The 22571-nt window shown below is 35.4% G+C and overlaps 1 protein-coding gene across 4 annotated transcripts in view; it reads right to left on the bottom strand.

Annotated features, from left to right (window-relative positions):
• SESN1 (sestrin 1) overlaps positions 1-22571 on the bottom strand; it is an 89661-nt gene that overhangs the window by 16795 nt on the left and 50295 nt on the right. The window contains exon 1 of one of the 4 annotated variants that reach the window (XM_031456132.2): positions 3358-3584. The exons of 2 other annotated variants lie outside the window; for them this stretch is intronic. In XM_031456132.2, the coding sequence (XP_031311992.2) occupies positions 3358-3459 (102 nt within the window). In that variant the 5' untranslated portion in view covers positions 3460-3584. Of the gene's footprint in view, positions 1-3165; positions 3301-3357; positions 3585-22571 lie in introns of those variants that run through there. One more of the 4 variants, XM_064486801.1, reaches the window with a different exon arrangement.

The raw sequence follows: 22571 nt of genomic DNA, 5'->3' as shown, positions 1-22571 counted from the left end.
AGGGAAATGGAAGGGGAAGGGAGAGAAGTGAAAGAAGATGGGGGGATGGGTGGGAGACTGATAGATTTTTAAAAACCAAGTCTTTCCCAAACAGAAAGGGTCAATCAAGATTGATATAATGGGAAGTACAGATACTGCTGTTCTAGAGTTAAATTGAGTTATTTTCCTACATTTGGATGCTAGACTCAAAAGATGTCCTTTGTTCTGTTTCTTAGTTAATAGATTAAATACATGAGAAGGATACAAAAACATGACATGATTTTTACTACTTAATCTTATGCCCAAGAGATGACAAAAAGTTGATCTGGGGTGCTCTTGGTGAGCTCTAAGATTACATCCCAATTTATCCTAAACCAGATACTGTCAGGAAGCAGATCACTGATTCCATCTAGCCTCCTATTGCACACAAATTGAGCTCTAACTTCTGGGAAAGTAAACAGGCAACAATTATCTTGAAAACAGCCAGCAAGTCTGGTTCTAGAGTTGGTGTCTTTAATTAATTACTGTTTTGGAGCTTTTGATAACTTAAAGGTCCTTTTAAATCTAAAAAGAAAAAAAAAAAGACACCATGAACTCACCTACAAAACAGAAACAGACTTGCAGACATAGTAAACAATCTTATGGTTACCGAGGAAAGGGGGTGGGAAGGGATAAATTTGGGATTTTGAGATTTACAAATGTTAGCCACTATATATAAAAATCAATTTAAAAATTTTTTCTTCTGTATAGCACAGGGAACTTGTTCAGTATCTCGTAATAACCTTTAATGAAAAAATATGAAAACAAATATATGTATGTATTATGCATGACTGGGACATTGTGCTGTACCAGAAATTGACACATTATAAATGACTGTACTTCAATAAAAAATTAAAAAAAACTTAAAGGTCCTTTTAAATACCACTGTTATTATTATACAATAGTATCCTTGGTTTCTAAAGGGTTAAGAGTCTTAATTTTTAGGAAAAATCACTTTTGAAACACTTCTTTTCCTGGTAACATGACAAATTAGTTGCTACCCTATTGTCTAGCAGGTGTTGATTTGAAAAAAAAAAAAAAGGCACTGCAGGTCTAGTCTTCAAAGGGCTGATCATAAGCCAAACTAAGTGCATTTCATAACTTCCTAAAGGTTACTTCAATTATGCCTTCATCTGTAGCTATAAGAAACTGAATCATGGACGATTAACAAATTTTAGCCAATCTAGATTCAAAGAGGCAGAACTTCCCAACAGCAAATGGCCTTGTTGGAAAGCAGATGTAGATGCTAATCACAGCACAAACCTCACAGGCTCTTGGTGAAGGTGTGGCTGGGAAAACTGACATGGGAACTAAGTCCTCTCAACAATCCTCATAATCAGCATCTTTGAAAGAGATAGCTACAGCCTCCACCATCACAACATTGCTGCAAATCTCTGACATGGTATGTTTCCTCAGTGTATGATACTCACACTCTGATGTTGTTCACAGCATTAAAATTCTTTGCAAATGTTGACAGTACCACAGAATGACTATGTACGTAATGTATCACTATATGAATCAGTGTTTATGTACTGAAAGTACTGTTGTAATCAGTTTTCAAATTTGTCAAAGATACATTTATGAATCTATATGAATATCCTTAAGCAAAAGAATGAACAATTTGCCACAAATGCAAAATGAAAGCATTTATTGGCTTATGGTGTCTACCCATTTGCAAAACTAGTTGAAAAGTAAAAATAATCTGATCACTTGAATCATTTTATTTTTCTCACTGCACTTGGTGCATTTTTAAACTCTCTAGATGTCTCAGTACTGTTAATCACAAAATTGACATTAATTTTGATTTTTTTTTAATTACAAAAGCAGTTCTTTTTGAAATACATTTCAACAAGGCAAAAATATACTGTGTAGAAAGTAAAAGTTCCCATTCTCCCTTGTGTATGAGAATTATTGCCTATAGCTGGGTACTAGCCTTTTAACATTTAAAAATTTTAAATAGAAATAAGGAAATCTAGAAGCATTATAAAGAAATATTCCTACTATAACAAAATGTATTAGTGCTCCTTCTAATACTGCCATTAACTCATATAGGAAATTTAGCGATACTGAAAGTTCAGGTAGCTCTTTTTCCAGAGTCTGGTCTTCTATAAACTGCATTCTAGAAAAAGAAAAACTCATTGACTTCAAAGTACTGGATTTATAAGGTTGACTTAGGCCTTATGTGTGCCCTATACTATTTTAGTCAGGAGTTCCATCCCTTAAAGTGTTTAATTTAAAAGCATTGTGGAAGTTTGCTATTTGAAGAGCTGTGTTATTAATTCTTTTGTAAAGCGAATGGTTTTCCTATAAAGCTCTACTTCTTAATTTACTTTCCCATATTAGATGTGTTAAAAATGAAATACGATACAAAGCTTCCTGGTTTCCTGAACACAATCCCATAGGCACTGTAATCAATGTACAAGCTAAAATGTATCTCTTTATCTTCTAGTTTACATGGTTATATTTAGAGATTCTAGATCTGGGCAAGAACCAGGATTCTGCAGACAAATACCAGCAGAAATAACAGATTTATTCAAGCACAATGATTAGGGCTCACTTTTACTGAAAATGAGAAAAGATCTGTTATGGTCTGCAAGCAGAAATGCTATTTCAACAATTTCACAGTTTTTTCTCTTTGGTAAAGTTTCAAAGCAACAATTATGAGACTTTCTTTTTCTTCTTTTAAATGGTGCGCTATTTGCAACTGCTTAGAAAAAATACAAAATGTTACAATTAAATAGCTCTTTCTTAAGGCCAATTCAGACACAAAAGGGATAGTTTAATAAACAAGACTAAATTCTGTGCCTAACGTCATAGAGCTGGCAGAACAGTCTAGGCAACATCATCCTTTGACTCAAATGTGTTTTTTTCCCTTCTTAAAGTAGGAGGCAAAGAGAGTAAGGGTCACTGAATAATCTGTTTTGACAAGACACAGAGGAAAAAAATCCACAGACTGCTCTGCCGTGAGACTAGAGCTTTGTTCGGAATCTGACTTGTGGAGACTTGTACAGAAGACAACGTTATTTACGTTTCGGAGTCTTCCATTTAAATGACCGAGACAGCTGTCTCTTCCAGCCGCAGCATTTTCTGCCCGAGACGACTCGCGGTGGAAAATGTGCCCCCACCCACCACTGGCCGCCCCTTCACCTGAGGGATCCCAGCCAGCCTGCGACGTCCCTGCCGGGCAGGGCGGCCAGCCCGGCAGTTGCTCCAGGGGCGCCCTCCCTGTAGAGCGTTCTCCGAAGCTGTTAGGGTGCGAAGGTGGGGAAGTGACGCGACCTCCGTGCAGCCTACACAGTTCGGCCGGGTACCCACCCGCCCGGTCCCTCGCCCGGGTACCTCGTCCTGGCCGCGGCCCCCGCCACACTGCTTGCAGCCCAGCAGCTCCGAGACGGCCAGCGAGGCCGTGTACGCCTCGTTCGCAGCTGTGGCCAGGCGCATGTCGGCGCGGGGAAAGCGGCGGACGCGCAGAGGAGCCGCGGCGGCGCGGACGAGGCGAGCGCTTGGCGGCCGGCGGGGCTCCGAGCTGAAGCACCTCAGTCAGCGCTGACGGCGGGGGCGGCGCGGGGCGGGGCGGCGCGGGGCGGGGGGCGCAAACAAACAAGCCTTGTGGCCCCGCCCCCGCCGCCACTCCGCCGACTCGGCGGCCGCGAGCGCCAATGCGGGCCCGCAGCGCCACGGAGCCCCGCCCTCTTAGCGCGGGTGGGCGGGCGTTGGCAGAGGGCGGTCTGACGCGGCCGGGTGAAAAACAACCTCGAGGGACCGAGCTCCCCCAAAGAGCTAATTCTCTGGACAGGAACCGGCTCAGTACGCCAGGAGCTGAGTGGGTACTGTGGCTAGAAGGTGCAGCGCGAGCTGTCTGGCTTCAGGAAATGTGCCCCTGCCCCAGCATCAGAAGCCATGAGACTGCCCTCCCTCCACCCGCTCGAGTCTATTTACCTAGAGCCAAACAGCACCCAACATCTAGGCTGACCCTGACAACCGGGAGGAATCAAGTTCGCTTCACATTTTATAAACTCTTGAAATTTACCTTGTTTCTTTCCAATAATGCCCAAACAACTCTGAATGGGCCACAGAATGCAGAAACAAGTAGGAGACCGTGACCTATATTCAATACAAAATTATTTTGGTAAGCTATGTAGAACCTATAAATACCACTCTCCTATACAGATAATAAGCCTTGGCAGCACGTCTCTAAAATTTGTTTTCTTCTGTTTCTTGTATATTCGAAGGCTTTAAAAATTTTAATGTTCTGTCATAAGCGCCCTGGATTAAAAAAAAAATTCTCTTGAAATCAGATTTCATCTGAAATCTGATGAGAAACTTGAGAAAACAAGTTACAAAGGAACACAAATAACTGACATTGTTGGATCTGGAACATAAATCTCACAAGTGCTGAGTCAACACTATTTCCTTACATGGTTCCATTAACTTCTTTTTAAAAAACCAACTCCTAAATTAGATCTCTTTTTGCATGTTTGCCCTGTATTTTCAAAAGCTTACATGGTCAGATTAAAAAAAAAAATCTGGAGCATTCTGACAGAAGGAAACAAGTAGAGTTTAAATCTTTAAATACTGACAGACACAGAACCAGGAATCATAAATGAAAATAAGTTTCAGTCTTAGGAGTAAAGTTACAATGTCTCAGAGAACACTAAGTTTCTCTATTAGCTCTTAAACTGTCACATAGGTTAAAATGGTTACTTTTATTTATCTTCTCCAGATAAATAAGATAATGTTATATGTTCTCATACACTGCTTTTATAAATTGCTAAAGCACCCAAAGTATTTTTACTGGTTGAGAAAAGCAATTTGTAGTTAATATTAACATAGAAGAAAAGGCAACAGAGATTCCAAGCTCTCTTCCTCTAAGCACAGCCACAAAAACAAACAGTATAATCAAATGCCCACTCAGCCACAAATAGGCAAAAATAAACCCAGTAAATCATCCAATTTGCAGCAATATGACATACCCTTCAAGATAAACTGGTTATAGATGAATAACCTGGAAACATAAATGGACTTGATGTGTGGGGTTGTGAGCTATAAAGCTAGTTAATGAGGGAAGTATGTGAAAAGTGATGACTCTGGTTCTAAAAGAGTTGAGCTGTGATTTTTTTTTTTTCCTGGAAGGAATGAAATAGTGGGGGTTTGTTGTCTCACAGGGAATAACCTTGTTTGTGACATTAAAATTATATCATTTGCAAAATGGAGAATGCTTACCTTTCTATTTTTTAATGAGAGAAAAGGGAAATGCATGCATTCAGCTAAAGAAAAAATGGCTTAAAATATTTAAATCCATGTTAAAACTGCAAACTGTGTATGTATATATACATATACATGTATGTATTATCTATTTCTGTTTAATATTTAATATTTGATAAATATTTATTGAAGAAGCATATATTGAAATTGTATAGGAAGTTCCAATTAGGATTCCCCCCCTTTTTTTTCTCAGAAAGTTTCAGTTCATTTTGATGCTGCCTTACATAAAAAGAAAAATAATCTTAACATATTCTAATTCAGTGGTATACTGAGGACCTTCAAGCCACTAAATGTTAAGATTCTTTTATGGTTTTCTATAAAGACTGACTTAAGTTCTTTGGAGTACTAATTTCTACTCTTTTCAGTAGTGCAGTAACTGTGAATTAGTCACTCTATTCTCCTACATAAAAATGCTGCCTCTAAAAAACAAAATCTATTAATCAAGAATTCCAACAACTGTATTGACCTACAAATATCACTGTATACATTTCACTCTTGGAAATGTTTTGTTCTAAATCATTCAAGAAAAAGTTTATTTTTCAAAGATTTCACTACTTGAGTAGGCCATATGTCCTGAAGGTGCTTTGCCTAATGAAACCCCAGTGCAAGGCATGTAATAAACCTCCTGAACACAAATGAGTAATTGGAAAGGACTATGCTTTTGATATTTACCACAGGTTATCATTATAGGTCAGCGGCTATTTATAAAGTCTGCTATTTAAACATTTCATTTCAACATTTTATTTCTTCAATGAAGAATCTTGACATCTAATCCAAGAAGTAATATTAATGCTGAAATATTTCCTTTCCTCTAAAAATGTTTTGGTAAACCTACTCAACTAAAGTAGGTGTTTGCATCTATCATAAGCAGTAATGGTCTCAACTCTAATTTTCTTAAGAACAAGATGATACACTCATATAAAAGCCAAGAGGAGTCAAATGACTTGATCTGAGCAGAGAATTATGAAGCATTAGAAAGTCTAGATTTGGAGTGGTAGTTCAAAATGGGCTTCCTGAAGGAAGAGATATTTGAGCTGGGCTTAGAGAATTAGTAGAGAGACTTTGGCAAGAAAATTTGGGGATGGTTTGTGAGAGTAAAGACAGAGTTCTAAGCAAAGAAACCAGCATGTGCAAAGGCCCACAGGCAGGGGGGAGAGACTGGGAGTGGTGGTTCATTAGGGAAGCTGAATAAAGGAAGTTCACTAGAGTCTAGAGCTGAGGGTATGGAGAGTAATGGATGGAGTTTAGGTAAAATATAAACTTTAAGGAGGGACTCTGTTCAAGAGACTTTGTTCAAGATTCAATAAGGACTATAAATTTCATTCTTAGGAGTACTGTGGAGTTACCAAAACCTTTAAAGAGTAAAACGATATCAAATCTGCATTTCAGCTAAGGTGTAAAAACATATATTGGAAGAGGCAAACCTAGAGGTAGGAAGATGAGTTAGGAAGCCTGCTGAGGCAACTCTGGCAAGGCAAGAGGGTGGCCTGAAGAACAACGGAAATGAAGCAAAGTGTAGGGATGAAGGTGGATTTGTCTCTCCAACATGGTAAGTTTCTTGAGATAGAAAATGATGCCTCTATTCTTGTTTTTGAAATTTAGGAGATAAATCTCAAACGATCTGCTCTCCTGACCAAGTGGCTTACCTAAATCCACTAGACTTAAAACAATAGTCAATTTATGAAAAAGAATAGGTGTATTTTAACAGAAAGAATACTAATCAGGCCAAAAGGTGAGATCATACCTTTATCGGCCACATATTAAACCCTGAATTTTCTCATTAACCAAAGGAATTAAAGTACTACTTGTAGATTTATTCATTAGAATAGGAATATTTAATAATTAGTTAAAAAATAATTAGTTAGACACACAGAGCAATGGTTTTAGCCATTAAACTAAAGAACTCCTTTAAGTGTGGAAGTGGGATTTGTCAGAGTTAATAAGCATTCTTAAAAAATGCTCTACTGTCATTTAAAATATTTTATTTGGAATGAATGCTGGTTTATAAGATTACTTCTGCTTACTAATTTTGTAAAGATTTTTCTTCTCTAGCTGGTATCCTCCTTTTTTTATATATAGCTTGTCTGCTAAGCACTTTTTTCCTTTCAATATCATATTTTGGCAATGAGATCTTTTTAGCACTGAACTTCAATTTTATATTGTTCTCTTAGTTGTCCACCACTGTTTACACTTCTTCAATTTAATTTTTAGAATTACATTACTTATAAAGGAGCAAGAATGTTGACAAGTCTTTGCTCTCTCTCTCTTTTAGGGTTTCTTCTTTTAGAAATGCAGTTTTAAATTTCTACATAGGGTTTTAGAAACATAGATCATCACTCATATTTTAAACAAGCAGTATTACAAATAGTGGCAGTGGTTTTAAATTAGAAAATCACTTTCCCTTTTTAAGGGCTAAGCATGTTAACTCATGATCAGGTTTTCCAGGCTAATGATAAGACCAGCAGCTTACCAACTCCAACATATCAGACATTAAGCACTTGATATTTATAAGGCAAATATAATTCTATTTTACAAATTTGTAAAACAGAAACTCATAAAGTATGGATAACTTGTCCATGGTTGTAAAAGTAATAAAATGCAGATTAGAACCCAGGTCTATCTGAATCCAAAGCAGCAGAAGTTGGACTGCTTCTTTTCATGAATTTTTTTTTTTAAATTTGGTAACTATGTATTGGCCTAAGTTCTTGATTCTGACGGCAAGAAAAGAGGGCAGGAAGAAAGAAAAATTTATCCCCCTTGCTTATACTCAAGGTGAGATCTGGTTGAAGGAAGGAAGGAATGGAATGGAATGGAATGGAATGGAATGGAATGGAATGGAATGGAATGGAATGGAATGGAATGGAATGGAATGGAATGGAATGGAAGGGAGGAAGGAATGGAATGGAATGGAATGATGGAATGAGTGGTCTTAGTCTTTAAGAGCTTCTCTGCTCTATTTCTGTATCCCTCCCTGTCATTCCTCTCAGTGTCTTTCTAGACCTTTGGTGACTTCATGTTACTCAAAGTTCCCTCACTACATAACTTACCTGAATCTACCCAACTTCCTACCTGCTCCTCACAATACCACTGTTCCTCTTAGAATAACCAGTAGGTATGAGAAAGAAAATAGGCTTCTTAAACTAACTCACACTTACTGTATGAGAGACTGATACCTCATATTAATTTACCTATTAGTCTGTCTCAATAGAATGTTTGCCTTTTTTGTTCACTACTGTATTTCCAATGCCTTAGTGTCCAGCACACAGTACACCCTCAATAAGAATGTACCACATAAGTGAACTCCACAGAGATGTTTCCATTAAACAAAATAAGCTTAACTCAGCTGAAAGCTTAAAAATGAATTTCAGTTCAATATTCAGATTATAAAAGATTTGGTCATCTAGAGAAACATTTTTGGAGGCTTTGGGGTCACTATTTAGGCAGGCAGGTTCTGCTTGGGAGTCACCTTGTCCTTGGTTCCTGCTCTACTGAGCAACTTCTATTTTTCATAGTTTCTTCTCTTCTTCTCCATGGGAACCCCAGATATTCCCAAGCTCCTTTGATTTTTCTGTTCCTGCTATCTTGAACTACCAAGATAGCAGCTATACAGGTTTGGGCAATGGTATATACATGGCTTACTTGTTAAGTCAGGCAGGTACTTACAAGTCAGACACTGCCTGTATATATACCATTGTTTGACAAATTCATGAAATTTTGTAACCCAATTTGGCTTTAAACATCCTCAGGCTTATAGAAAGTGAAATGACAGAAAAGAAAGTGTCTGTTGAGATATCAAAGTCAAATGGAAGAATTCATTCATTACAACTTTTCAGCATTCTTGTTGAGTTAAATAAGAAGGAAGGGGTTTAATTTGGAATAGGATGAGGTTCAGGAAAAAGGTGAGTGCAGTGGGAAATTGAGAATTAGGACTTTATCCCGTATGTTCTTAGGAGATACTGAAGGTTTTTAAAAAGGAAAAAAAGGAAATGATACTAACTTAAAAAAAAATGGAAGATATTTAATATATAACATATTCAAGTAGAAAATATTTCTCAGGCTAGGTATATATACTATATTATATGATTTTTAAAATAGTTTTTTTTTGAGAGACTGGATTTCATCTGTACCTAAAAACAAATGTAAACATATTTTTTAAATTCTCAGAGTGCTTCTGTTTGTGGGTACAAGGCAGGAACTGGTTTTAATATGTAAACTATTATTTTAAATCCAAGGAATGTATTAGTCTGGCATAATATAAAAATTAACTTTTTAAAATAGATTAAAATCAAACTAATATCTTCAACTTATCCTTGATGGAATGAATTCTTAAGTCTTTACTTCCTATATAAAACTGAATTTACCCATGGTTTAAATCTTTAGGCTAAATGCATATTAGTCATTAGCTTAACCATGTCTGAATTTTGAATGTTTTATTCAAACTAGAGATAATTCTGATTCAAAAAAACAAAATTATAATGACAGTATTCTAAAATCTTTTAGTCAAGTTATTTTTTGCGTATAACAGCTATCCTGACCTCCCTATCCGCGCCCCCTCACCAGGATCATTACTACCAAGTAGTGAATAGAGTTCTACATTATGTGCTTTTCTTACACAGCTCAAAGAACCCCCCACTCAGTTCCTTTGTGACAGTCTTTAGTTGTGGGTCCTTTAATCCTTTAAATTACCTTCTTTCTTTGCCTCCTTCTGAGATCTCCTGTTTTCCAAGAGGGTATTAGGCTGTAAATCCTTAATCTGGTCACAAAGTACAAAGCCACATCTAAAGACCACTTGTATGTTATTAAGCATTTTAGAAATTAAATGCCATTCACTGAACCTTCTCATCTGTTCTTCTGCACTCCAAAATTCTCACTGCACCTCTGTAGGCCATTTTCCCCGTTGCCCAAAGGGTGTGGGTACATTCCAGGCACTGTAGTTCAACAAACAAAGATATTTATTTTTACTTATCACGGCTATCTTTCTTTTTAGCTAAAAATACTAAAAAAAGAAAAGAAAAAAAGAAAAAAGAATAACACAACTTTAAAAATTATGTGTTTTTTTTTAACATGAGCTTTTAGTTTGAACAGAATTCAAGATCATTTCTTTGTGGTAACAAAATCAGATTTTCCTCATTTTTGGCAAATAATTGAGAAATATTAAAATAAGATTTTATCCTATTACAAGTTGGAGAAGGGAGTATTCTTTTTTAATTTATTATATTTCTAATTTAAAAATATAATTTAAAAAATATTTCTAATTTTAAAAATATATCTAATTTTAAAAATATATACATAGGTTTATGTATGGATGTCAGTGCTGTTATTTTACCACTTAAGAGAAATCTTAATAATATATAAACACTCAGCACTCAGTCATTCATTATTTATAAATACTTACTGAATGCCAATTATATGCATTTAATTTCTTAAATCCTATGAACAAGCAAAAATATCTTAATTTGAGGTTGGGCATCTGTTTTATTTACACTTAAACCTCTCACATAAGTCATACAGATTGGCAGGTAGCTTTGTCAAGGAGCTTTAAATGGGGATTTATCTACTTTACCGTCCAATTCTCCAAAAACAAAAACAAAACCCCCAAAACAAACAAGCAAAAAACCCAAACCAAAACAAAAACACAGAAGTATGGAAATCTCTTAATAACCCTTCTAGTTTTAGTCCCTTCAGATTTAAAAAGGAGCAACTGAACTTCATGATCTCTCAAACTTTACCTCAGCTCTAAAGTTCCACTCTCTTAATACAATTCCCAATTTTATCAAGAGTTATATGTGTTAAGCTAACCAGAACCTGGTCTCCTCCTCCACCAGGCTTCTTTGTACAGTACCAGTGATTTTAAAATTCTATTTCTTAGGATTCATTCCTTACAAGTACTTTAGAGATACCTTGAAACATTAGATTTGAGCTTTCTTATTCAAGGTAACCTACAAATGTATATCAACATTAAATGCATTGGAAAGCATCAAAATAATAATTTGTTGCCATTAATAATTTAGTTACCAGAGTAAATAAAGCTTCTTCCACCATCTCTGACAGCACTTGTTTGAACATTCTTGTAAATGTGTCAGTGACTAGGAAGTGTATAGTTAGTGTTCTGGCCCTTTAAAAAATCCATGCCTGTCTGCATCTGCTTGAGTAACAGTAGTTATTGGACTGCTATAGCATGTAGGTACTTTGCTGTGTGAATCCAGATTCCAGAAAATACTGTAACTATAATCCATAATCCCTTAATATCAAATTTGTTTAAAACATAAAATAGCCTCATTGTTCTCACTAATTGGTTTGATAAATAATTTAACTTTACTTACTTGAACTTTAAAGAGATCATTTATTAATAAAATGCCAGTTTTAGATATTACATTTATATATAAGAATTCTGGTAATATTGTTTGGCTAAAGACCATGCGGACAAAAAAATTAGTAACACATTTGAATATCACTGTTTCATATACACGTTACACCTCCTAATCTGCACACTAGAACTCCTAGTTGGTTTGGAGGATCCATGCTATTCTGTAGTTCCCTACATTGTTCACCCAAGGCTTGGATCAAGCTTTAAGGTTCAGAGAATGTTCCTAGGATTCCTGCTGGTTCTGAAAGTGTGCTTGGGAAATCTGGTTTAAAGTTTCATTCCCATCAATGTCAAATAGAGCCTTACAGAAAAGGTTCTTGGAATCACAACGGTTTAATGATGGTCTACTGAATTAGAAACCAAACTTTCCTTCCAATAGAATTTTTATTTAGCCAGTTCTGGATCTGGTCTATAAGGAAAGGATTATTGTCAATTATTCTAGCACTTCTCTAGAAAACATGAATAAACTCAATCTTATCCTTCAGTGACATACATGCCAGTAAAATCAATAATAGCTTTTATCCTAAATCACAAAAAGTTGACCTAACAAATTTTTCAATAATGCACTTTGGAATTGTTTTTATTAACAATAAAGATATTATTGACATCCAAATAATCTTTTGTGTTTGTAATAGGCATGTCTTTAAATAATGTATTTGCTCTCTACAATTAGAACTTGCTTTATGTCAGAAAATTCAACTTTCAAGTATTCAACCAGATTTAAAAAAATAAAACCGCAGTGCTCTAATTTGTGCATTATAAATATACAATTAAAACCTTAAAATCTTAAAATACTGCACACTAAAATTACAAATTGATGGGTTTTTAAAAATCTTAACTTCAAAAGATATCAGAAAGAAAGCAGGTGTATCAGGAGAAAAAGCAAAGCCGAGTCAAAAGCAGCAGGATACAGTTCAAATAGGTCACACTCAACTTTTAACTTTCCCTAAGAAGAAAAAAACAAGCTCAGCAACAGCTTTCAGCCAATCAGAAAGCCGACAAACAGATAAGGACTCAACTGCTCCAAATACCAATGAAGTCCAACTTTCAGTGTTTTTTTGTTTGTTTCGTTTTTTGTTTTTAAATCATGCAGTATCAGGGCAGAGCACAAGCTGTAAAACAGGATATAGTGTCCTGGGTTAAAAGTAGCATAAAGATAAAATCTCTTCACCAACCCTTTACAAAATACTTCAGATTTTAATAGTATAGTGATAATTTTGTTTTCATCCTTATTGTGCCAGATACTATATAGTTACCTTTAAAATATTCATGTATTTGTAATAAAATACAGAATTTCATGGGAAATTTTATTTCTTGTTTGTGGACAGAGGATAAGGGTCCAAATTGTATAAGAAAAGAATTCTTTTTAAATTCCCAAATACTTAATTTCCAAAATTCATAGGGGTTTGGCAGGGGAGGGGGGAACCTAACAAGGAAATGCTACAGTCCAAATCCAAAACCGTAAAATATAACTAAAAACAACCACATACAAATACAACCTTCAAAACAAGCAAGTAAACAAATTGCACAGTGCCATTCTATGTAATTTTTTTCTCCCTATTTCTACCACTCAATACATATCCTTCTTTGAGAGAATAAAGTTTTCTTAGGATTTAGAAGGGATTTTCAAAGAGTTACAGATTTCATCATTGTAATGTTAAGTGCAAACCTTAGTATTTGTTCAAACTGACAGAGTATTACTTGCAATAGAGACACAAAAACACTGTGAAATAATAGTTAATAATTTTCTTCATTCTGCTTTTGGCTTGCCAGATTTATAAAAGTGTTCTAAAGCAGTTTCCAACATTTCCTGTAAAAATCTTCAAGAACTACCTTCTGTTTTTTTTCTTCAAGTACTGCTTAAATCATTTGCTCATTTTAGTTCCGTAAAAAATACTTTAAGTAGACCAGCTTGACTTGACAGAATCAATTATCTCCTGAACTTTCCATGCATCACAAAACATAGATTTGCTCGTAATACTGTAGGGTGCCGTCAACAATGTATATGTATACGTCATCTCAATATTCATTGTGTTCTATATACCCCAGGAAGGTAGGGGATATTTTAAAAATGTTTGGAGACTATCTCTAGGTTTTATTTATTAGTGATATCTTTACTTCATTCTTTTCCTCTATCCTCAGTTGTCACAGATAACTAAGCTATGCTGAACCAAGAAAAGAGTATTTTTAATAAATCATTTGGGAAAGAGATACTCTACATCAAGTTTATATTTTCCTTGGGCTCTTAAACCTTAATAATTTATGACAGTATTCACCCAAATCTTACTGGAAGTTTCATCAATTATGTAACAAATCTATATACCAGGGACTGGATATGTATGTTTCTGTTAAATTCACAAACCTCTATATGTATAGATAAATTGGGCCTATTTATTCAACAATCATTCAATCTATATTAATTAAGCATCTACTATGAGCCAGGCATTTTTTTTTCCTTCCCAGTCTATCTTCCTTGAAACCAATATCCACATCTTCTTCCTTTCTTTACCCTCTTATTATTTCCCATAGCGATCCACCTACTATAGTCTTTTTGCTGAGAAATGCCTTAAACTACAAAGGCAAAGAGGTATAAAGACCTTGGAAAGCAGGATTCTGTGTTACGTAAAACATCTGATTATTATTGTAGCAGTTAGGTAACTGAGTGCCAGTTGATGGGGAGCTTCAAAACCAATAACTCAGATTTTTAGTCTAAGATGTGATTCTGGAAGTAAATGGATGCTACACTTCATGGCTGCAGATTTGATAATATTAGAAGAGATAACACATAGTCTAGTTAGTATGTGTCAGGTATTCTAAACATTTCACATACGTTTTACCTCATTTAAGCCTCATAATAACCGTGTAGGTAGATGCTATCTTCATTTTAGAAACGGGAAACTGTGAGGCCAAGAGGTTAAATACTTAACCCAAAGTCATAGCAAGCAAGGGGCTTGAGTAAAGGTTACAACTCAAGTCTGTGACTCCAAAGGCATGTTTTTTCTGCTTTACCATTATGTTGCCTGATAGTGTTTTAGTTTCCCTTCCACAGTTAATATTCCAGCGACTGTGTGTCCATCAGGCCAAAGGACCATGAACTTTTCATCTCTATCTTCCCCCACACTATTTTCCCTACAATCTCTTTTGTATAACTGACTGCTCACCCCACCCTCTGTGACCACTGGGTTTGAAGATTACCTTGAAAAATGTACATTAACTGTCTCATATAGATTTAGTTTAAATTGTTCACTTGATAATAGTCTAAAATTCTTACAGTTTCATGACTACTCTGTAACAGAGTTTTAGTGTATGAAGATAATAAAGGATACTTTTCTATCCTCTCTGCTTAAGAAAATTTTTTACTACAGAACATTTGCAATAATGTAAGCAGTAAATGGGGGAACTAAAGAAGCAAGAATGGTCCTGAGTTCTACAAGGATTTCCAGAGAACAACTATTTCCAAGGATTATAGAGCTCCATGTCCTAGAAAGATTTTCTTTTCCTAACCATTGATGACTAAAGACACTATTAGGAACAATGGAAACCATGGTTTAAAACACAATTGTACAAAAAAGGTGGTTTCTGGACTAAATGCACTTGATTCATGGTAATTTTACTTTTCAGAACAATCCTTATGAGTAGCAGAGATGATTCTGCTTTATTAAATATTTTTCTTGAGTGTGAATTATTGCCTAAATGCTAAAAATACTGAATTTAAAATGTTGCCATTCTTTCTACCTCCTCTCCCCATGAAAACAGTCCTTTCCCCCAATAATAAGCAGATTTGTCTACTCTGTTTTTTCTTAGTAAGGAAGAAAATGTTCGTTATTTTCTTATATAAATTTGTATTCTATTAAAGTCTATTTTGCTGAGCTCCTTCAACCCACAGTCAGTTTTTAGATATAGTCAAAGACTGACAGATAATACTAGATATTAAGGTAACCAACATCAGTATGTTGGTCCCCTCTTTCCCCTAGTAAAAATGGCAGGTAAAAATTAATAAAATGATCTTTTAAACACAGCTTTCTCTGACACTTGGGATTAAAGGCATGTGTCTAATTCCTCTGAGTCCTCATTCTTTGGTCCTGCATTAGCATGAGCAAAATCCCTAGCTCTGGAACCCTCAAAATTTGAGCTTTAGTATCTGACAAGAAGTCATGATTAGGATCCCTTGATCAGAGAATCTGGCTTAAGGAGAGGTATGAAAATAAAAAATAAGAAGAATGGGTTCTGGAGAAGCAAGGATATTAGAAAATGGACTATGAACACCTATAAAGGCCTGAGCAGTGCTCTACATCCGAAGCACTCATGTAAAGGTGTGGATGCTGAGTGATGTGTTCTAATGCACATAGACTGTGCTGGGGAAAAACAGGCAGTGGGAGATTTCAGTGTATCAATAAATTAGGCAACTGAAAACATTTTGTTTTGACTGGAACAGTACAAGCTTTATTCAATGGCCAAAGAATGGAGAAGCAGGAACTGAGTTCACAAATCAACTTCTCTTCAAAATATTGTTTTCTCGGGTGCCTAAAATGATTTCATCCTTAAGTTTAAGGACAAGGTAGAAATAAGTGAAATAGAGGAAGAAAAAAATAATCAGGACCTGGGAAATATGTCACAAAGGAAAAATATCTGTCTGAAATTCTCAAGATCCTCAGGTTTTGGAAGGAACCATAAAATCTCTCACATTATGTGATGAATATGAATCTACATTGGAACTGTGGAACAAAATGAAAATGTATTTAGAATTTTACAGTCCACAAATTTCACGCGGAGTGACTTGTGCAATTTCTCACAACAAACTTGTGAGATGGATCTCATTAGTCCTGTATCACCCAAGAAGAAACCTGCCAACCTATAAGTGGCAGAGTCAAATGCAGGTCTGTCTGACTCCAGGACCAGCACTCTTTCCTTTCCACTACTCAACAGTTTAAAATTCAGCTTCTGAGCCAGCTGTCATGGAGCTTACAATCCAGTTGATGATAAAAGACTAAGAAACAATGGGAGGACAACACTAGGCAATGTGTAATTCTGTGTTAAATTACATGCCATAAACTGAAAATATGCAAGAGTAGAGAGTCAGTAAAGGCTTGAAAGATGGGTAGAGAGGAATGGCAAAGGGGAGAGAACAAGCTTGATGAACTCAAGAGACTTTAAGGTGACTATACTTCAATTTAAAAAAGAGAGAGAGAGAGACTGTAAGGTGATTGTCTTGTCCCTGGCAGGGGATGTGAGTTAGTAAGCAGTGGGAAATAAGTCAGGGTCAGTTTTAGGGAGCCTACAAGAGCCAGTGAAGGAGGAGACTGGACAAAGCGAGAGGCAATAATGGAGCCCTAAAATATTTCTGAGCAGTGGCATAAAGTGTACAAGTGTACAAGATGAGCACAGGCAAAGGAAATCTTTGTACATCTAAGGAAGTGGTAGTGAGACTAACTGCTTCCCCTCCTCTTCAGCCTCATAACTTTACCGAACTTCACAGTCCACCCACGGGGATCACTCCTGGACTTGTGTACATGCTCTTCCCTCTGACTACAATTCTGTTCCCTTTAATCCTGACCCACTTCTTACCTTTAATTTGAATTTAGAATTCACTGACCCCTCGCTGCCTGGGTTAGATAGCCCTTGGTATACTTCCCTCGTTACAGCACTTATCTCTCTGCATTGCAATTCCTGGTAGGCTGGCCAGTCTCCCTTATTAAACCGAAAGCTCCAAGGGTAAGAAATGGTCCATCTTGTCCAGCACTGAATCCCCTGTCTGGCACATAATGGGTGAATCAGAGGAAGTAAGGAGGGTTATAAGATCAGGAAACAGATTTAGGGGTTACTTTCCCTAAGATTATATGAACAGGTAAGAAGACAAATACATATATAGGCATGCTTAAATAAGGAAGAATGTGATTTGGAAGATGGCCTTAATCTCAATGAAAGAAATATTCCAAGCCTTCTTGTTTTCTATCTCCCAAGCCTTTTAGTGAAGGAGAGGGTTGGATCAGGGTCACAGCAAAGGTAAGAAGAAGATATACTTTTTATAACCACTGCTTGAGGACAATAGGCTATAATTTTTTTTAAAATCACATTTTGGCCTTAAAGGGAGCAAAGAATTTAACATCTTTTATCTAGCAATTCTCTACAGGGAGCACAGTGCTTTGTGAGAACCCACACAAGGTATTTCAGAGTATACAAAGATGAAACACAATTCCAGCCCTAAGGAAGCCTTATAACCCAATAAAGAACCACATATGGTGGAATTATGTTAAAGGTACAAGCAGTGCTATGGATTCAGAGGAGCAGAAGTCAAGGGATCATAAAAAATGATTCAAGCAGCAAAATGAAGTGACTGAGCTTTGATTTTAGAAGACTAGGAGGAACCTCCATGATGGTCTGAGTTGTGGGGAGAAGCTAAGGGCAGGTATACTTTAAGACAGTGTAATGGTCTAGTTTAGGCGTAATTGGGGTTTAAGCCAGAGTGATGTCAATAGAAATGGAATGCAGGAGCCATATTCTATAAATTCCAGAAGGCAGAAACTTAAAAATTGATTATGAATTAGAAGAAGAAAGTTTATTTCCCAAGAAGCTTTTTGCTTCTTTCCACTTTACATCTAAACAAATACTATATAAGGCAAAGGTGGTGTTGTCAAAGATGGTTTTGATGAGATGCTTATGGTTGAGATACTGAGGTTATTTTTATTTGTCACTGTTCACTTGTAGACAGATGCCTCCAGCTGTTTTTACTCCATAACGTCCCTCTGCGATTATCTTTAGAGCTTAAAACAGCATGATTAAGTGAAAAGAATCTAAACTTTAAAATGAGAAGATCTGGATTCCAACACAGCATGTTATTTTATCTCCTCATGCCTTAGATTTTTCATTTGTAAAATGAGAGTTATTACTTCTTCTGTCACTGTAAGAACAAAATGTGATAATATGAAAACTGTTAGAAACAAGTAAGTTACTTTATTGACAGTGCCAATATTTTGGCACCTTCATACTACCACGTTGCCATCTGGACAGGAAAAATATTCATGATAAATAAGAATGAGCATTTATTTAGTTAGCACTGTCTCTCACAATTGATTCACTCTGTTTCTATGTAGACACTGGATGACAATCAGATAGATTATACTATTAAACATTTATGAAGAAGAAGCAAAGTATAATGACAAAGAGTATTGGTATTTGAGTCCAGCAACCCTGGGTTTCAAGGATAAATTAAATCTCTTTTAGCCTTGATGTCCTCACCTGCATAATGGGAATGATAATACAGGGACTTTAGAGGGTCAGAGGATTAAATAAAATCACACACAGTGACTGTAATAGTAAGTGGTCAGTAAATATTAGCTTTGAGAGCTACACAGTAAGAGCTACAATACATTGAACCAGCAGCCCTGTCTTACTTAGAATATAAATTAAATAACTCTTTAGCACAGCATTTGTGAAACTCAAATTCTACTCCTCCCTTTTGGTGTTTTGGGCTTGAATAACGTGTATTTAAGATTAAAATAATTAGGTATTGACTCTCTCTTTAAAAATTAGTATTTGTAATGCTATGATTTTTCTAATTATAATATTTACTAGGTATCTGCAAATAACTGCACAACCTAGCCTCAACAATTTTATATATTATAAGAGAATCTATATTTTATAAACAATACAATGTTGAATATTTTCTCTGACAATTCTTTGGTACCTTTTATTATTAATATTTTTCCAAATAAATCCATTGGCCATGTGGTGGAGATGGCTAGCTGTCCCTAATATTTGTTCTCTGCTTCTTCTATAGTTAATAAAACCCCAAACCTTTAGTTGGGTATACTGCCACTCAGAGTAAAGAAAAATTATCCAACCTTCCTTGCATCTAGGTGTGACCACGTTGATAAGCTCTAACCAATGTGATTATAAAAGAAAATGGAATGTGCATAATAAACGTCACTAAAGTGAGGAAACATATGCTTATTCTCCTGGTAAATTCTTCTTCTGTCTGGAATGTGGACATGATTCTAGAGCTGGAGCAGCCATCTTGGACATCTGTCTTAAAGATGGAAGTCATACACCTTGAGGATGTTGGAAAAACAGAGAAGGGACTTGGCTACCTGAGGAATATATGGAGCTTCTAAATCAGTCCTGGACTGACTTCATTTAAACGAGAAAGAAACTGTCCTGTATAGGAACTCTTATATTGGATTTTTTGAACAGCCTAAATCCAATCCTAAAAAACAGAGACAAAATAAAAGCCAGAATTATAGCTTTTATCAGTTGTCTTGAGGATTTGCCAGAGTGAGAAAACAAGTTCAAAGTTTCAAATAATTAAGGAATTTTAACTTTGGATGGTCCTCCCTCTGTGAGACATAGAAAACTTGAAAATCATTCTTTGCCTAAAATATAAAGATAGTACTACTATTGTTGGACACATGGCTCTAAAAAATGAAAAATCAAAAACAAAAACAAAAACCTCAAACAACTCAGCTACTGATGAAAGTATACTTATTAAATACTACTAAACTAGTTTATGGCATTTAGTTCTTGATACTCTATAATATGACATTATGAAAAAAATTTTTTCTTTGATTGTGGTTTTAACACTTCCAAGTAGTTTCTTTTCCTGTTAACTTTCTGTTAAGACAACTCTGCTTAAGCTTGAACTAAATACCTGGAGGAAGTGGTACCACAATTTTAGCTTTCTTGTTTCCAGTTGAGTAATATTATTCTCAGTATTTCTCCATTAGATAAGTATCACGTTTACTTTCTAATCTAATAAAAATGCTCTACCCTAATAAAAATTTTTACATATACAAATTAATATGAAATAATTATAGTAAAATAATAAAATAGTTATAAATCTGAAACAGAGAAAGAGGACCACTGTTCCATCAGTACTAGCAAAAAGGCTTACAGGATGCTTAAAAACTTTCTTTGGCTTTTGTTTAGCACCTGAGTAAGGCACTCATACCGATCAAAGTCCCTTGTCTTTATCTACAGGATCCCTACGCATAACATGCAGCCAGAACATGACACTTGTTATATTCTTGATACAGCATAAAAAAGCACAAACCATTCTAAGTAGTAAAGACAATCTTTCCCTCCCCAATGGACCATAAGTCCAGAAAAACAAGTTACCTCATTTATGAACCATGCTATTTAAGACTGTGATGCAACAATATTGCACTGTTTTCTTTAAAAATGTATTCTTTCAATCAAAATAGCTCAAATGTCCAGCAAGTCCTAAAAATCTAGCTTTTACCCCCTCTTATTCTTTCAAATTGGATTCAAAGAACAGAAAAAAGTATGTTTTTATTTCATACAGTAAACATCACTAGGCCCTAGAGACTACTAAATCTCTACTAGTTGCATCCAATAGTAATGGCAACCTTAATTTGTGGGATGACTCTGAAGTACTGCAAGATGTTAAAATCCCCTCTGATTAAACATTGTAATTATATTCAGTGTCTATTCCACATCTGATATAATAATCATAGAATTTTAGAGCTAAAATAATTATAAAATAAACTGAAGCTAGAATAGGAATTTGGAGAATGTCTCAGTATCAATACTTTCATTCTATCGATGAAGAAATTGAGAACTAGAGGTGGAATATATAGTTTTAATGCTGATATATTTGTCATATGACAGTTCTAAGAAACTTAGACATCTGTGTGTAAATCAGCACTGGCCTTAGGATTTGATACAGTAAATAACTGCTTAGTTGGTATAATTTTAGAAGTGCTATTACCAAAAAAAAAAAAAAAACCAAAAGCAAAAAACCAACTGCATAAAAATTTGTCACCTAGATTTTCCTTCAGAGATGATAATGGTAAAATGATACCTAGTTATCTTTCTTTTACATATTTAGTTGAGGTTTAATAGTGCCTATAATTCTATAAGTAGATTAATTCTATCATTTTCTGTTAAAATGTAAATATAAAACTCATATAAAAGAGAAAACTCAAACTATATAATGGATTCAAACCTTTTACAGGCATGTAAGATGAAAATCACATAGATAACATTATCCTTGCAAATCTCTTTCCAAAGTACCAGACTGAAGACTGATAATCCATTTCTTAGTAAGTCCAAAGCAGACATTTTGTCCCCCAGCATTAGAGCTGATGACTGTTTATTTGGTTCAACACCAGCTGGACTAAATGGCTTGTGTTTAAAAGCCTTATATAAAAAAGTATATGTCTTTTAACACCTGAAATACCCTCAGAATGGTGATACGCTCACAGTATGAGAAGTCAGCAGGAACTCAGACCAATGGAGAACAGACCAGATTTCTGTTTCTCATTTCACATTCACTTAAGGGCATACGCTCATTGAGTGGAACACTGGGTAGAACTGCCTGATATTTATATTAAAAATACATTCTGCCTCACATTAAAATTTTTTTTGATGAACAAGAATAGTTAAATTTGCTTAAGTTAAATATATGAATAATGTAACTCCATTGTAGGGAGTTACACATTACATTGTAGTTCTTAAGAGTGAGTTTTGATGGCATATTAGGGCAGTAGGAAAAACAGGTTCTGTGTCTCTGAGCAAGGAAGGATTATTCCATAGGGAAGTGGGAAAGATCATGGCCAAAGATACATTTTGCCTACTTCACAAATTTGTTTACAGTATAGACATGCATATGATGTATAAAACCTTTAAGTTGTAATGGCTTATTAACCATAATATCCCATATGAGATAACTGAGAATTTACTGTAATTTCTCTTCACTTTTGCAAACAGTAACTATTAGTATGAAAGTATCATCTTTGTATTTTACTATTTTCAGTTCAAGATGAGGTCCAATTGAAAAAAGTAACTTGAAGGTGAGAACATCAAACTTGTAAATTGATTTTCTATTCAGTACTGCCAGCAAGCGCTGGCTATCTTTACCTTGCAAAGCACTGTGAAACATCTAAAGTGAAGTCCATATAAAAAC

Source organism: Camelus dromedarius, chromosome 6, assembly GCF_036321535.1.
Source record: "Camelus dromedarius isolate mCamDro1 chromosome 6, mCamDro1.pat, whole genome shotgun sequence".
NCBI classification, from domain to species: domain Eukaryota; kingdom Metazoa; phylum Chordata; class Mammalia; order Artiodactyla; family Camelidae; genus Camelus; species Camelus dromedarius.
This window is presented reverse-complemented; position numbering and strand designations above follow the sequence as displayed.